Here is a 17,208-nt window from a genome sequence, read left to right as displayed (position 1 = left end):
TGACAACAATTGACACAAAAACCATAAAAAATTAAATATTTGTGAATTCACTACAATAAATCTTTGTCCTTCAAACTATATATGTATTGGGTCCCAAATAATATTATCAGCAATATTAATACTCCAAAATAACAATCACACACAAGAATTTTGGATTATTTTGGATTATATTATTTTGGATTATTAATAATCCAAAATAACAATAATATTATCAGCAATAATTCACTATTATCAAATCAATTACAATAATTTTTGTGTATATCTCACGGCTAAAGAAAAAAATCTCTCTTACTTTTCTTTACTCTCACACACACAAATTATCTTTCTCAAAGGCGACAACACTTTGGTCTCTCCTCTTTGGCTATCTTCTTGAAGGCGGCAACCCTTTGCTCTCTCCCCCTTGGCTATCTTCTTGAAAGCGGCAATACCTTGTTGGGCTTTGTGGAGCTTAGTTTTGTTTGAACCGATTTGATGACCCGACCCGATTCAAATAATGTTGCGTGGTTTTTGATGGGAGATTTTTTGAGGCTTAATCCATGGAGCAAAAGCTTGGGTCGATAGGCCCAAGCCGAGGTGCTCATGGACAAGCCTTTTGGGGGTCCGGGGCTGTTGCCCCCGGGAAAAAAAATTTTGGCCCGTTTTGTGTATAAAATGCAATTGTGTGATTAGGGTTTGTTGTTGTCGTGTTTCTTGAGTGAAAGAAAAATTGTAACTGCACTTTGTACTTTTCCCTGATAATAGTGAAATCCCTACACCTCCGTGGACGTAGGCAAATTGCCGAACCACGTAAATATTGTCTTGTGCATGTGATTGTTTTCTTTGGCGTGTGTTTTCTCTATTTTTTTTGTTTCTCACAGGTTGGGAATTCGGGTCAATTCCCTACAACTGGTATCAGAACCTAGGGTTAGGTTTGAGTGGGAGCAATGGTAGACTTCGCGTATTGGAAGATGCAGATTGAAGATTATCTCTATGGGAGGAAATTGCATCTGCCTTTTTTGGGGACAAAATCTGAGACTATGAAGGCTAAGGAATGGGTGCTTCTTGACAGACAGGTTCTGGGAGTTATTAGATTAACTCTGTCTAGGTCTGTTGCACACAATGTTGTAAAGGAAAAGACCACAGCAGATCTGACGAAGGCTTTGTCCGGTATGTATGAAAAGCCGTCAGCAAACAACAAGGTGCATCTGATGAAGAAACTGTTTAATTTGAAGATGGCAGAGAATGCATCAGTAGCACAACATCTGAACGAATTTAACACTATCACAAATCAATTGTCGTCTGTAGAAATTGATTTTGATGATGAGATCCGTGCATTGATCGTTTTGACTTCTTTGCCAAACAGTTGGAAGGCAATGAGGATGGTAGTAAGCAATTCTACAAGAAAGAAAAAGCTCGAGTACAATGATATATGAGATTTAATTCTAGCTGAGGAGATTCGCAAAAGAGATGCAGATGAAACCTCAGGATTTGGTTCTGCCCTAAACCTTGAGACAAGAGGCAGAGGTAATGACAGAAATTCAAATCGAGGCAGATCAAAATTCAGAAATTCTAATTTGAACAAAAGTAAATCTAGATCAGGCCAACAAGTACAATGCTGGAACTGTGGGAAAACAGGTCACTTTAGGAGGCAATGCAAAAGTCCTAAGAAGAAGAATGAAGATGACTCTGCTAATGCTGTAATAAAAGAGGTACAGGATGCATTACTTCTCGTAGTAGACAGTCCACTTGATGATTGGGTTTTGGACTCAGGAGCTTCGTTTCATACCACTCCACACCGAGAAATCATACAGAATTATGTTGCAGGTGATTTTGATAAGGTGTATTTGGCTGATGGTTCAGCCTTGGATATTGTAAGTATGTGAGACGTTCGGATATTGTTACCCAATAGATCTGTTTGGTTACTGGAGAAGGTTTGACATATTCCTGACTTGAGAAGGAATCTGATTTCTGTTGGACAACTTGATGATGAAGGGCATGCAATACTATTTGTTGGTGGTACTTGGAAGGTTACAAAAGGAGCCAGAGTATTGGCTCGTGGAAAGAAGACCAGTACTCTATATATGACCTCAAGTCCAAGAGACAAAATTGCAGTTGCTGATGCTAGTACTAACACAAGCCTATGGCACCGCAAACTTTGTCACATGAGTGAGAAAGGGATGAAGATGCTATTGTCAAAAGGAAAACTACCAGAATTGAAGTCTATTGATTTTGACATGTGTGAAAGTTGCATCTTAGGAAAGCAGAAAAATGTGAGCTTCTTGAAAACTGGCAAGACACCGAAGGCTGAAAAATTGGAATTAGTACACACTGATTTGTGGGGGCCTTCTCCAGTTGCATCCCTTGGAAGTTCAAGGTACTACATCACTTTTATTGATGACTCAAGCAGAAAAGTATGAGTTTATTTTTTAAAAAATAAATCTGATATATTTGAAACTTTTAAGAAGTGAAAGGCCATGATTGAGACAGAAACAGGTTGAAAGTAAAATGTTTGAGATCAGATAATGGAAGAGAGTACACAGATAGAGGGTTCAGTGAGTATTGTGCTACACAGAGAATTAGGATGGAGAAAACCATTCCTAGGACACCACAGCAGAATGGTGTGGCTGAGCGCATAAACAAAATTCTCAATGAGCGTGCTAGGAGTATGAGATTGCATGCTGGACTACCAAAAACTTTCTGGGCTGATGCTGTTAGCACTGCAGCTTACCTAATAAATCGAGGACCATCAGTTCCCATGGAGTTCAGACTTCCTGAGGAGGTTTGGAGCAGTAAAGAGGTAAAGTTTTCACATTAAAAAGTTTTTGGTTGTATTTCTTATGTTCATATTGATTCTGATACTCGTAGTAAACTTGATGCAAAGTCTAAAATATATTTTTTCATTGGCTATGGTGATAAGAAATTTGGCTATAGGTTTTGGGATGAACAAAACAAGAAAATCATTAGAAGTAGAAATGTGATATTTAATGAATAAGTTATGTATAAGGATAGGTCAACTGTAGTGTCAGATATTACAAAGATAGATCAAAAGAAATCTGAATTTGTCAACTTAGATGAATTGACTGAAAGTACTGTCTAGAAAAGGGGTAAAGAAGATAAGAAGAATATAAATTCACAGGTAGATCTGAGTACACCTGTAGCTGAAGTCCGCAGATCTTCTAGGAACATTAGACCTCCACAGCGTTATTCACCCACTCTAAATTATCTCATGTTGACTAATGGTGGTGAGTCAGAGTGTAATGATGAAGCCTTGCAAGATGAGAATTCAAGCAAGTGGGAGTTAACCATGAAGGATGAGATGGATTCCTTGTTGGGGAATCAGACATGAGAACTAACTGAATTGCCAGTAGGAAAGAAAGCTTTGCACAACAAGTGGGTATACAGAATAAAGAATGAGCATGATGATAGCAAACGTTACAAGACCAGATTAGTTGTTAAAGGGATCCAGCAGAAGGAAGGCATTGACTACACAGAGATATTTTCTCCAGTTGTGAAGATGTAAACAATCAGACTGGTACTGGGAATGGTAGTTGCGGAAAACTTACATCTTGAGCAGTTAGATGTGAAGACAGCATTCCTTCATGGTGACTTGGAGGAAGACCTTTACATGATTCAACCAGAAGGGTTTATTATTCAAAGACAAGAGAATCTAGTCTACAAACTGAGAAAGAGCTTGTATGGCCTAAAACAAGCTCCTAGACAGTGGTACAAGAAATTTGACAGTTTTATGCATAGAATTGGGTTCAAGAGATGTGAAGCTGATCACTATTGCTATGTTAAGTCTTTTGACAATTTTTACATCATATTACTATTGTATGTGGATGATATGCTTATTGCATGGTCTAGCATTGAAGAGATTAATACTTTGAAGAAATAATTGTCCAAACAGTTTGCAATGAAGGATTTGGGAGCTACAAAGCAAATCCTTGGTATGAGAATCATTAGAAACAAGGCTAATGGTACATTGAAACTTTCACAGTCAGAGTATGTGAAAAAAGTTCTCAACAGGTTCAACATGAATGAAATTAAACCAGTCAGCACACCCTTGAGTAGTCATTTCAAACTAAGCAAAGAACAGTCACCGAAGACAGAAGAAGAAAGGAACTGATGATTCTCCCTTTATCAGTGGGTTGATAGGACTCGAACGTTGATCTTTAGGCTATTTCCTGTAATACAAAGGACACAGAATCAGAGGGGACCGGTGGGGGACCGGCCAAAAATCCTCCGATGATCAAGTTAGTTACTTTGAACTCTCTGTAACGAAGAAATGTTCTCTCAAAAGTAAAAGTGTCTGACCCCCCTTACCTTTCATCGAAGAAGCCTTATATAGTGTGTGTGTGTGGAACGGTTTATCTGTTTAGGAACCGTTCCCAATGTCGAGGAGTCCGGCGAATTAGGAGTAACTTCCATAACCGCTGTGGAAGTTACCTAGGTCGGACGCTGATGAACTCGTCCATCCATAGTCAGGATGGACGACACCTCAAGGATGATCTCGTCCATCTTCAGTGGAAGATAACGAGATCATCTTGGAAGGCTTGACGTTCATAACTGATAAATAGATCTCACGAGGTATTGCTCGTCCATGTATGGACGAGGTTCGCCAGTACGCTTGTAATTTTCATCGCCTATTGTAGCTTCTTTTGTTGGACGAGACATATGGACGAGTTATGGACTTGGGGATTTATTTATGACACCATCAGTTGCCCCCTCGTCCATGTGAGTCGTCCAAATGGTTGAACGTCTTTGGACTGGTAATTGGTTATTAATTATTCGCACCACGTGTCATTTTTTTATTGGTGGCTAATTTCGTCGATTTATATTTCCGAGGTAGATGCCACGTGTCGCTTTCGTATTGGCTGGGTCGTTTCGATTACCTAGGTCAGCATCCTATAAATAGTGGAATGCCTCCCTTAACCCTTTTCATTCCAGAGATTTTCTTCCTTGACATCCGTCGTCTAGAGCCTCGTCTAGGAGTTTCTCTGCGTCTAGAGTCTTCTTCCGTCTAGAGCCAGGTACTCTTCTTCTCCTCGTCTTTAGGTTTTAAGTTTCTTGTTAGAGATGTCCGCTGCCTCCTCGTCTACTGATAGCCTTAATAAGGCCATAGACGAGTACTGTGAGGATACTAGTGAGAGGTCTAACTCTAGCAGTGCTAGTGATGAGAGTGGAGGAAGCACGGACGAGAACTACTCTTCTGGGGCCCCTGGGCTCCCTATTGAGGTCGTCCAAGAACAGCTTAGGAGAGCTTCTGGCTCTCAAGCTGGTTCTCCGTCCAATCCTACGGACGAGGTAGAAACCGTCTTCAGCTGCGCTGTAGGCGTCCATTCTAAGACGGACGAACAGAGGTTAAATAGCCTTAAATCCTGGTATCAAATCCCAGACGAGTTTAACCCTAGGCTGCCCGTCCGTGGAGAGTGGTGTTGTGAGCCCCGTTTTGGTATAGGCGTCTATGAATCTTACTTTTTAGGTGGCCTTAGGTTTCCTTTAAATGCCTTCGATAGAGAGTTATTAGTTAAGTTAGGTTTAGGTGTTTGTCAATTCAATCCTAACGCATGGAGACTAATTATCTCCATGCAAATTTTGTGGAGGGAAGTTTTTGGTGGGGACCGTCCTCTTACAGTGGACGAGTTCCTTTATTGTTATAAACCTTCTGCCATAAGTCAATCTGAAGGTTTTTATCAGTTTACTGCTAGAGGGAATGATTGTAGGTTGATCAAGTCCCTAGCTTCGTCTGATAGGAAATGGAAGACGGAGTTCATTTTCGTTTCAGGCTTCTGGGCAGGGAACCCTGTGGACGTTGGCAGGGATCCCTTTCCCCCTTACACTGGGGAACTAGGGAACCTTCGTCCAGAAGGTACGTCCCTTCCCCTTGTTTATTTTTATTCTTACTTCTATTTGATATATTTACAATTTCTAACCTTTGTTTGTTCATTGTGTTGTAGCTGCCAAACGTCCGTCCCTGAGTAAATTCCATCGTGACCGCGTCCATAGAGCTCGTCTACATACAGACAGGAGCTTTCGTTCTCTTGTCACGCTAAGACGCTTAGCCAAGTGGGGTTTAGGTCCTGAGCCTTCAGACGAAGCTATCGCCCACGAAGTTACTGTGCGAAAAAGTAAGTTCTTAGCTAAACCTCCTTTTCTTTTTCTTTTTTATGTGTACCTTCCTAACTCGTTCATCTCGTCTTAGGAATGTCAACAATGAAAGAGAATAGAGGGAAGGAGATTGCAGGAGAGGGGAAACGTCCTGAGGGTCAAGCCCAAGATCGTCCTGAGGGTCAGACTCGTCCAACGGTTGGGGACAAAAGGAAGTTCTTGCCAAAAAATATTGACTTGGAAGGGCTCCCCAGTCGTAGGGACAAAAGGGTCAAGTCAGGCTCGTCCAAGGTGGTCAAGTCCAAACCTCCCCAGTCCCAGCCTGCCGTCCAGATAGTTGATGTGGACTCGTCCACTCCAGTGGAGTCCACGCCGTCCAAGACTCCACCCAGAACTCCTTTGGCCAAGTCTACCACGCCTGGCTCGTCCCAGCATTCCACGAACATTATTGAGAACGAAGACCTGGCTTGGAAACGTTTCCAGATGGCTGTCAAGGACGAAGATATAAACGTGCTACAACATGGGTTTAAAGGAATTTGAACATTCAGGCGTCCATGACCTCTTCAAGGTATGTCAGTATCTCTCATCCTTATTTGGGTAGCCACTTTTCCTCATTTAATCACTCTATGTTGCTTTGTCTATTCATAGGCCATGTCCAAGTTTATAGCAGCGTCTAGACAGGCAACAGAGCTGGACAAGACGAGAGTCTTGTTGGAGACGAGGATTCAGCAGGTGAATGCTGAGTGTAAAAAATGGGCTGGGGTTGCTGAAAAAGCTAAGGACGAGGTCAAGGAACGTAACAAGCTGATTGAGGAGCTAAGGACGGATGCAGTGGAGAAGGATACGCGCATTGATCATTTGCAGAAGATGAATGATGAATTGAATGCTCGTCTCTCCAAGGCAAAAGAGGACGCTGTGGCTGAGTTCAAGTCGTCCAAAGAATATACAGACACTTTGGATCGCAATTATGCAGCTGGTTTTGAAGATTTCAGAATGGACGCTATTGAGAACTTCCCTGAAGTTGATTTTAATGCAATCAAGCTTAACCTTGCTGCTGCCACAAGCTCTCTTCTCCAGACTGGCTCTGATGACGTCAACGTGGAAGACGATGCTAGTACCCAGCCTCAGGACGCACCAGTTGTGAATGCTCCCCCTTCTTAGGACGAGACTTTTAACCTTAGTGGTTTTTCTCTTTTTTTTTATTTGGTCCTTTGTTTTTGGACCTTCCTTTATGTAACAAGAATACATTATACTCGTCCATGGTTTTAGGACGGGTTTTTAAGTAGTTTCTGCTTTCCAAACTAATCAGGGTTTTTTGGACGTAGGAAGTCTACCCTTTGAATGAATTTTTATTATCTTTGCATGGACGAGTGATTTCATTTTCATGGACGAATGTTGCCAAGCTATTTTAACTCCAACTTTAGCTCGTCCATATCGAGATTACATATTTTTCATGTAGTCTAACTCGTCTTAGTAGGTAGTATTTTTAATTAGCTTGATTCGTCTTAGGACTTGCAAACTAATTTTACTTACCATCTTACTTATTTTGCCAACTTTTTCTCTCGTCCAGATTTCGGATTGTTTCAGTTGGCTCCGTCTCGTCCATGAGTTGGACGAGTGTGGATGTGGTTTTTTCCTTAGAAAATTTAGACGTTACATCTCTGCGTCCAGAGATTTTGTTCGTCTTGGATCTTTCAACCCTCTTGAGGATTGACTTGGACGATAATATCATGGAGAAATTTCACACAACATTTAGCACATAACATAAATATTGTTTACAGACAAGGCATATGCACACTGATGCCTTTTTATTTAATAAATACATACTTCATGACTTCGTCCATAACCATAACACAACTATAATAAGTAATAAGATCATAGTTTCAAACTCCACACATAAGCAACACCAAATATAATAGTATCAAACACAAACAGCATCATACGTAGTAGTAGGGTAATTAGACTTATAAGACCCAGTCTCGTCCATAGGTTCACTCTTACTGGTAGTACCTCCTCAGGTGCTCCACATTCCAAGGATGTTCCAGCTTTCTCCCGTCCAGGGCCTCCAGGTAGTAGGATCCTTGCCTTTTACAGTTGATAACTTTATAGGGTCCTTCCCAGTTTGGGCCCAATTTCCCATGTGCCGGGTTCTTGGTCGACAAAGAGACCTTTCTCAGGACGAGATCTCCAATGTTGAAACGCCTAGGCTTCACCACCGCGTCGTACTGCATAGCCATGAGATTCTTATACTTTGCTGCCCGGTGTTCTGCATTTGTCCTTACCTCGTCTATTAAATCGAGGTTCAGACGAAGCTGATCTTCATTATCCTTGTCTTGATACATCATCACCCTATGATTAGCCATATGTACTTCTGCAGGTATGACTGCATCACTTCCATAGGCTAGTTTGAAAGGAGTCTCTCCTGTAGGTGTCCTCACTGTGGTCCTATACGCCCATAAAACTCCTGGTAATTCATCTGGCCACACTCCCTTTGTCCCCTCAAGCCGAGTCTTGATGATTTTCAACAAGGATCGGTTTGCAACTTCAGCCTGGCCGTTGGCTTGGGGGTGTGCAGGCGAGGAGTAATGGTTCTGAATTCCAAAATGTGAGCAGAAGTCCTTGAAGAGTGCATTGTCGAATTGTCGTCCGTTATCAGACACCAATACCTTCGGCACTCCAAATCTGCATACGATGTTCTTCCACACGAAGTTTTTCACATTCTGTTGCGTGATATTTGCCAACGGTTCTGCCTCCACCCATTTGGTGAAGTAATCGATGCCCACCACTAGAAACTTCATCTGCCTTACTCCCAAAGGGAAGGGACCCAAAATGTCCAGTCCCCATTGTGCGAAGGGCCACGGTGCCACCATTGGGGTGAGGTATTCCGATGGTTGCCTGGGGACGTTGCTGAATCGCTGGCACTGGTCGCAGACCTTAACGTATGCTTTAGCATCAGCTTGCATGTTCGGCCAGTAGTACCCTGCACGGACGACCTTGTGGACAAGTGATCTTGCTCCCGAATGATTGCCACATGCCCCTTCATGAACTTCTCTCAGCACGTAGTTTGCTTCGTCCGGAGCTAAACATCTAAGGTAAGGTTGAGAGAAACCTCTCTTGTATAGAACTCCATTCATAAGGACGTATCTAGCTGACCTCACCCTCACCTTTCTGGCCTCGTCCTTTTCTTCTGGTAGTTGTCCGTCTTTCAAATAGGATATAATGGGAGTCATCCAATTTTCTTTGTTATCAACCTGCTGTACTTCCTGGGCATCTATACTTGGCACATATTGAACTTCGTCTGACTTCTCTAATGATTCGTCTGCTGAGGCCTCCTTAGCTATAGTATCAGCTTCCACGTTCTCCTCCCTTGGGATTTGAACGAAGTCAGCTTTTTCAAACCTTTTCACAAGGCGCATCACCCTACCAAGATACTTCTTCATTCGTTCTTCCTTCGCCTCATACGTCCCATTCACTTGCCCCATGATCAGTTGGGAATCCCCCATGACACATATGGACTTTGCTTCCACGGACTTTGCCAATTCTAGCCCTTTGAGGAGGGCTTCATATTCGACTTCATTGTTTGTCGCTTGGTACTGTAGACGGACTTTATGTTTCAGTTTATCTCCCTCTGGGGACTGCAGGACCACACCAATTCCTCCTGCATGCCGTGTGGACGAACCATCCACATGAACGATCCATCTCTTACTGTCCTCTGTTTCGTTATGACTTGGGGTAAACTCCGCAATAAAATCTGCTAGGGCTTGAGCTTTAATGGCATGCCTTGGTAGATACCTGATATCGAACTCACTTAGCTCCACAGCCCACTGGATTAATCGTCCTGCAGCTTCCGGCCTATTCATTGCCTTTTTAAGAGGATGATCTGTCATAACATTAATGACATGTGCTTGGAAATAATGCCTCAGCTTCCGTGATGCTGTGATTAGTGCGAAGGCCAACTTCTCCATTTGCGGATACCGTCCTTCCGCTCCTTTCAATGCCTTGCTTGTATAGTACACAGGTCTTTGCACTTTATCCTCCTCTCTTATCAATGCCGAGCTCACGGCGTGCGGGGTTACTGCTAGGTACAAATATAGTTCCTCTCCTTCCACTGATGGACTCAGCAGCGGTGCCATGGTAAGGTATACTTTCAAATCTTCAAAAGCTCTCTGACACTCGTCGGTCCATTCGAATGCTTTTTTGAGAACCTTAAAAAATGGCAAACATTTATCAGTAGCTTTAGAGACAAACCTGTTAAGCGCAGCGACTCGTCCAGTGAGGGATTGGATTTCCTTGGTATTTTGCGGTGGCTTCATGTCCAATATTGCTTGAATTTTATCTGGATTCGCTTCAATTCCCCTGTGGGATACCATAAAGCCAAGGAATTTCCCTGATGATACTCCAAAGACACATTTGCTAGGATTTAGCTTCATGTGATACTGCCTTAATGTCTCGAATGTCTCCTGCAGGTCGTCTAGATGTCTTCCTTCGTCTTGACTTTTCACCAGCATGTCATCTACGTAGACTTCTACATTCCGCCCAATCTGTGGACGAAACATGTGGTTGACCAACCTCTGATATGTTGCCCCTGCATTCTTCAAGCCAAACGGCATCACCTTATAGCAGAATAAGCCTTGACTGGTTACAAAAGATGTCTTCTCTTGGTCAGCCTCGTCCATTCTTATCTGATTGTATCCTGAAAAGGCATCCATGAAGTTAAGCAATTTGTGTCCTGCAGTTGAGTCTACTAACTGGTCAATGCGCGGTAGCGGGTAGCTATCCTTGGGGCAAGCCTTGTTCAGATCAGTGAAGTCCACGCACATTCTCCACTTGCCATTCGCTTTTTTGACCATTACTACATTGGCCAACCAATCCGGGTAATACACTTCCCGAATGAACTTTGCTACCATCAGCTTCTGGACCTCGTCCTTGATTGCACTATCTCTCTCAGGGGCAAACACCCTCTTCTTTTGCCGCACAGGCTTAGAGGAAGGACATACATTCAAACGGTGGGTAATGACACTAGGGTCTATACCCGGCATATCCTCGTGACTCCACGCGAACACATCGATGTTTTTCTTCAAAAATTGGACGAGGTCCTTTTTAATCTTCTCTTCTAAATCTGCTCCAACCCTGGTACACCTCTCAGGGTTAACTTCATCCAAGGAAATATCTTCCAATGCTTCAGTAGGCTCTGCTACAACCTTCTTTTCTTCAATATTCATTGCTTGAACTTGTTCATCCATGGCCAGCATGGCCAAGTAACATTCTCTTGCTGCCAGTTGGTCACCTTGTACCTGTCCTACCCCATATTCCGTTGGAAACTTGACTGATAAATGGTAAGTGGAGGTAACAGCTTTCCAGCTATTCAAAGTTGGTCTTCCAATGATGGCATTGTAGGAGGATGGACAATCTACCACAAGGAAGTTGACGTCCTTGGTAAGTTGTTGTGGATATGCCCCCACTACCACGGATAAGGAAATGGTACCCACTGGTTGCACCTTCATCCCACCAAAACCTACTAGGGGGGAGTTCACTGGACGGAGCTGGTCTCGTCCTAATCTCATTTGCTGAAAAGCTGGATAGTATAAAATGTCTGCTGAGCTTCCATTGTCCACAAGCACTCTTCTGGTTGTGTAGTTTGCAATTAGTAGGGAGATGACGAGGGCATCATCATGAGGGTGATGAATTCTGTCAGCATCCTCGTCCGTGAAAGTGATTGCCTGCTCGTCCATAGACATTGCTCTCGGTGATCGTCCGGTAAGCTGGACGTTCTGTACTACCTTCAAGTATGCTTTCTTGGACTTGGACGACCGGCCAGTTGAACTTCCCCCAATGATGACTCTTATCTCCCCGAGTGGTGGTCGCGATGAATCTTCCATCTTTCCCTTCTGTTTCTCGTCCATCTGGTCTCGTCCAAGGAAACCCCTCAACTTCCCTTGCCTTATGAGATTTTCAATTTGTTGCTTCAAGTCAAAACACTCGTCCGTGTTATGACCATGATCCCTATGAAAGCGACAGTACTTGTTCCTGTTGCGCTTGTTGGGATCACCCTTCAATTTCTCCGGCCACTTCAGTGAGGGATCATCCTTGATTTGCATAAGGACTTGCTCAAGTGGGGCGTTTAAAGGGGTATACTGCTGGTTCCGTACTGGAGGGCCTGGCTTCTTACTTTCTCGATCTCTCCTTTCCTCCGTCCGTCCCTTCTTTGGACGAGTTCCTTGCTCGTGATGACGACTGGGATTTGCATCCATTCTCTCGGACCTCTTCCTCTTCTTAGCGATGATTGCATCTTCTGCATTCATAAAATTCTGAGCCGAATGGACGAGTTCGGCCATGGACTGGGGCTCTTTTTCATAGAGCTTGTGTATAAACAGATCCGAATTCACCCCGTTGTGGAAGGCTGCCAGTAGAAGCTTATCATCTGCTTCGTCCACACTGAGAGCTTCTCTGTTAAAACGGGTGATAAACGACCGAAGGCTCTCGTTCTCTCCCTGCTCTATCGTCAACAAACTGGACGAGGAACGCTTGTGCCTTTGTCCTCCAATGAAATTGTTAACAAATAACTTACTCAACTCTTCAAAAGAACTCACCGAATTTGGAGGTATTTTGCTAAACCAAACTCGTGCTGAACCCTTAAGGGTGGTAGGGAAGGCTCTACACATTATCTCATCAGGCACCCCTTGAAGATGCATGGTGGTCTTGAAAGTGGCTATGTGATCAAACGGGTCACGTGTTCCATCATATGAATCCAGAGAAGGCAACTTGAACTTTGATGGGAGGGGGTGACCGTTGATGGAAGCCGTGAAGGGAGAGTCAGTCCTGTGAACCAAATCTTCTATCGGATTCGCCCTTTTCATATTTTCCTTCATTTCCTCCATAACTCTCTTCATTTGATCCATTTCTTCCTTCAGGTGTGGTACCGTTCGCGAAGTGGTGCCTCTAAACTGACTTCCAACTTCGGTATTCTCTCTTCCGCCATGACTTTGTGTTTGTCCACCTTCACGCTCTTCATGCGTTTGCCTCCTCATATTGATCTCCATTCGTAATTCTTGGTTTTGGCGAGTCAACTCCGCCATAGCGTCTGCCATAGATTGTGCATGTTGGGCAGATGACTGCATGACCGGGGCAGACTGGCGATCACGATGCGGGTTGCTGCTTCCCTGATGGCCTGGGCTAGTAGCCCTTGATCTAGTCCGAACCATCGACCCTTTGTCACGGAGAAGTAAACTGTGAAACAATTTCTTCCCACAGACGGCGCCAACTGATGATTCTCCCTTTATCAGTGGGTTGATAGGACTCGAACGTTGATCTTTAGGCTATTTCCTGTAATACAAAGGACACAGAATCAGAGGGGACCGGTGGGGGACCGGCCAAAAATCCTCCGATGATCAAGTTAGTTACTTTGAACTCTCTGTAACGAAGAAATGTTCTCTCAAAAGTAAAAGTGTCTGACCCCCCTTACCTTTCATCGAAGAAGCCTTATATAGTGTGTGTGTGGAACGGTTTATCTGTTTAGGAACCGTTCCCAATGTCGAGGAGTCCGGCGAATTAGGAGTAACTTCCATAACCGCTGTGGAAGTTACCTAGGTCGGACGCTGATGAACTCGTCCATCCATAGTCAGGATGGACGACACCTCAAGGATGATCTCGTCCATCTTCAGTGGAAGATAACGAGATCATCTTGGAAGGCTTGACGTTCATAACTGATAAATAGATCTCACGAGGTATTGCTCGTCCATGTATGGACGAGGTTCGCCAGTACGCTTGTAATTTTCATCGCCTATTGTAGCTTCTTTTGTTGGACGAGACATATGGACGAGTTATGGACTTGGGGATTTATTTATGACACCATCAGGAACCATATGAGCAAGGTGCCCTATGCCTCAACTATTGGCAGCTTGATGTATGCTATGGTGTGTACCAGGCCAGACATTGCGCATGCAGTGGGAGTTGTGAGCAGATTTATGAGTAGGCCTAGAAAGCAGCATTGGGAGGCAATTATGTAGATGCTGATTTTGCTGGTGATATTGATAGTAGAAAGAGTACTACTGGGTTTGTTTTTACTTTGGGTGGTATAGCTATATCATGGGCTTCAAATTTACAGAAAATTGTTACTTTATCTACTACAGAAGCTGAGTATGTTGCAACAATTGAATCTGAAAAAGAGATGATTTGGTTACATGGTTTCTTAGATGAACTGGGTAAGAAGCAGGAGATGGGCATTCTACACAGTGACAGTTAGAGTGCAATCTTTCTTGCAAAAAATTCGGCTTTTTATTTAAAGTCGAAGCATATACAGACAAAATACCACTTTTATTTATTACTTTGTTGAAGATAAGCTGGTAATACTTGAGAAGATTTGTGGATCTAAGAACCCAGCAAACATGTTGACTAAGGGTGTCACTATTGAGAAGCTGAAGCTACGTGCAGTTTCAGTTGGTCTTCTAGCTTGAGGATAGGAGGATGAGTTACAGGGATGAGGGATTGTTTTTGGAGGATTGCGGTTTGATGTTGGTGATTGAACTAGTCTCCAAGTGGGAGATTTGTTGGGCTTTGTGGAGCCTAATTTTATTTGAATCGGTTTGACGATCTGACCCGACCCAAATAATGTTGCGTGATTTTTAATGGAAGATTTTCTAAGATTTAGTCCATGGAGCAGAGGCTTGGGCTGATAAGCCCAAGCTGGAGCGCTTATGGACAAGCCTCCTGGGGGTCCGGGGGCTTTGCCCTCAAAAAAATTTTTTTGGCCCGTTTTGTGTATTAAATGCAATTGTGTGCTTAGGGTTTGTTGTTGTCGTGTTTCTTGAGTGAAAGAAAAATTGTAGCCGCACTTTGTACTTTTCCCTAATAATAGTGAAATCCCTACAACTCCGTGAACGTAGGCAAATTGCCGAACCACGTAAATATTGTCTTGTGCATGTGATTGTTTTCTTTGGCGTGTGTTTTCTCTATTTTTTTTTTTCTCACAGGTTGGAAATTCGAGTTAATTCCCTACATACCTTACTCTCTCCTTCCTCTTATGTTCCTCCTTTTATTTTCCCTCTCCCCATAGGGAGGACTCTTGGGCCAAAGTCATCAAATTCTTTGTAACATTGTCTATTTATAAGACCATTTTGCTATTTCCTCTTGGACTAGGAATACATTACCTCTTTAACAAAGAGTCTATTTCCTCTTGGAATAAAAATACATTACCTCTTTAACAAGGAATAGACTTCCTTCCACACCAAGGAATATCCTTTCCTTCTATAACAAGGTAACCCAAATTAATATTTTTGTCTTCAACTAGGAAACCTAATTGACTTTCCAAATCACAATTGGAATTTAAGGCAGTTTCCCAACAATATGTGTGTGTGTGTGTGTAATAGAATAAATATATTTATTTTTTTATAACATAGCAAAATTTTAATATAATTTTTCTAAGATTTATACGAGAAACAATTTTTTTTTTAATGTGAGAAACAATTGAAACACTATATCATGCAACAATTGAAGCAATGTCCAACAAAAAGGGGAAAAAATTAATAACACACCACTAAGAATGTAAAAAATAATAATTGAAGGATATATGCATTTTTTTATTAGGCATGAAACATGTTTATCTATATTAACCACTATATCATGCAATTTTCAATTTGTGAACACACACACACACACACACACACACACACACACATATATATATATATATTGTGATTTCTATTTTGTCTACAAAATAACTAAAGGTTACAATTTCTTACCAAAAAATTTAATCAATTTTTTTTTTTTTTAAACATCAATAAGTGGGGGATCTAAATTATAAATGTCTCTATTGGAAATTAAGATACCAACCAATTAAGTTACAAGATTCTTGATAAACTTATTGAAATATTTGAGAAAACTAATAATAAATTGTATCGCACATTGTGCGAGAATTGAGCTAGTTGAGCCAACTAAAGCCATGAATATTGTATCAATTGACCTTTAAATCATGACTTTATTCTTACATATCTCAAAATAAAACAAAAGAGCAAGCACCAACTCAAGCCATGAATATTGTCATCGATTTGATGACTTGTCACACCTCATTGGAGGAAGAAAAAAAAAAAACTGCAGTCACTTTTTCTTTTTTCTTCGTTCTCTATTTTGCTCAATTTATAAAACAATGCAAAATCGTTAAAGCCAATAATTGACTGGTAATTAAATTCTTCCTAAAATGGAGTGGTTCATGATAAGTAATTTGCCTTTTTTTTTTTTTTTTTTTTGGTATCGATACAATAAGATTTGAATCTATAATAATTGCTCTTTATCAATATGTGAAAACATGAGCTAATTTTTAGTATAATGAAAATCTATAGGATGTACTCCATAATAATTGCTCTTTATCACTATTTTTTGTATAGTCTTTTGCTCTTTATCACTAAGTTTTAGTATAGTCTTTTTAGTATAGTCATTATTCGATTCAGGTCTCTTATTCTTACTCAAAATCAGGCTTGCCCTATAAAATAATTTTTTGTAACATCTTATTCAAAAGTAGCCTCTGCACTCTGACTTCAGTGACTAAAGAACTAAGAGCACTCAAGCATGCATCAATATGTTATTATAGATGATTATATAGTTATAGTATTTGCAAGTCTTTTTTGTAAAATTTGCTTTATATGAAGATGATTAACTACAGATTTATCATTACTCTTCAATGAATCGTATTTATGCAAGGGTTACAAACTAATCCTAATTATAAAGCTCATAAACTGAAGTTAAATAATCAAAATATTTATTTAAATGTTAATAACATGATAAAATAGAATCCATTCATTAAGAACTCTATAGTAGAACCACCCAAAAACTTTATCAAGGCATTCTGTGGATCAAGCTTTTTTTGGTGGGTTTAGCAGCCGGGTGATGACTCACTAATAACACCAAATAGACCACTCGTGCATGCAATTCGAATTGCAGCCTAAAATGAGGAGTGCTTAGAGCCTGAGAACCCAACCCGACCCACTCGGCCAACCACATTCAAATGGTGGGTCGTGCAAATCTCAGGTAAAAAATTTTAAAATTACGGATTTCAATTTGGATGTCTCGTGTGACAAAATCTCAGGATGAATGGGTTAACAACCAGTAACATCAAACCACAACGCAACA

The 17,208-nt window shown here is 41.6% G+C and overlaps 2 protein-coding genes across 2 annotated transcripts; both read left to right on the top strand.

Moving 5' to 3' along the window:
- The first annotated feature begins 4,387 nt into the window (after positions 1 to 4,387).
- LOC115980520 lies at positions 4,388 to 6,595 on the top strand. Its single transcript, XM_031102753.1, has 4 exons — positions 4,388 to 5,848; positions 5,937 to 6,107; positions 6,182 to 6,518; positions 6,571 to 6,595. Exons 1-4 carry the CDS (start codon positions 5,056 to 5,058, stop codon positions 6,593 to 6,595), a joined length of 1,326 nt encoding a protein of 441 aa, XP_030958613.1. The 5' UTR covers positions 4,388 to 5,055.
- A 1-nt stretch (position 6,596) lies between these two features.
- LOC115980518 lies at positions 6,597 to 7,248 on the top strand. Its single transcript, XM_031102752.1, has 2 exons — positions 6,597 to 6,655; positions 6,736 to 7,248. Exons 1-2 carry the CDS (start codon positions 6,608 to 6,610, stop codon positions 7,246 to 7,248), a joined length of 561 nt encoding a protein of 186 aa, XP_030958612.1. The 5' UTR covers positions 6,597 to 6,607.
- The last annotated feature ends 9,960 nt before the right edge of the window (positions 7,249 to 17,208 follow it).

Source organism: Quercus lobata, chromosome 3, assembly GCF_001633185.2.
Source record: "Quercus lobata isolate SW786 chromosome 3, ValleyOak3.0 Primary Assembly, whole genome shotgun sequence".
NCBI classification, from domain to species: domain Eukaryota; kingdom Viridiplantae; phylum Streptophyta; class Magnoliopsida; order Fagales; family Fagaceae; genus Quercus; species Quercus lobata.
This window is presented reverse-complemented; position numbering and strand designations above follow the sequence as displayed.

Bases quoted from the DNA above. Each gene is read 5' to 3' on its own strand.
- LOC115980518 (XM_031102752.1), top strand. From the start codon at position 6,608: ATGGGTTTAAAGGAATTTGAACATTCAGGCGTCCATGACCTCTTCAAG. The intron at 6,656-6,735 runs GTATGTCAGTAT...GTCTATTCATAG, and splicing joins GCGTCCATGACCTCTTCAAG to GCCATGTCCAAGTTTATAGC.
- LOC115980520 (XM_031102753.1), top strand. From the start codon at position 5,056: ATGTCCGCTGCCTCCTCGTCTACTGATAGCCTTAATAAGGCCATAGAC. The intron at 5,849-5,936 runs GTACGTCCCTTC...ATTGTGTTGTAG, and splicing joins AGGGAACCTTCGTCCAGAAG to CTGCCAAACGTCCGTCCCTG. The intron at 6,108-6,181 runs GTAAGTTCTTAG...ATCTCGTCTTAG, and splicing joins CGAAGTTACTGTGCGAAAAA to GAATGTCAACAATGAAAGAG.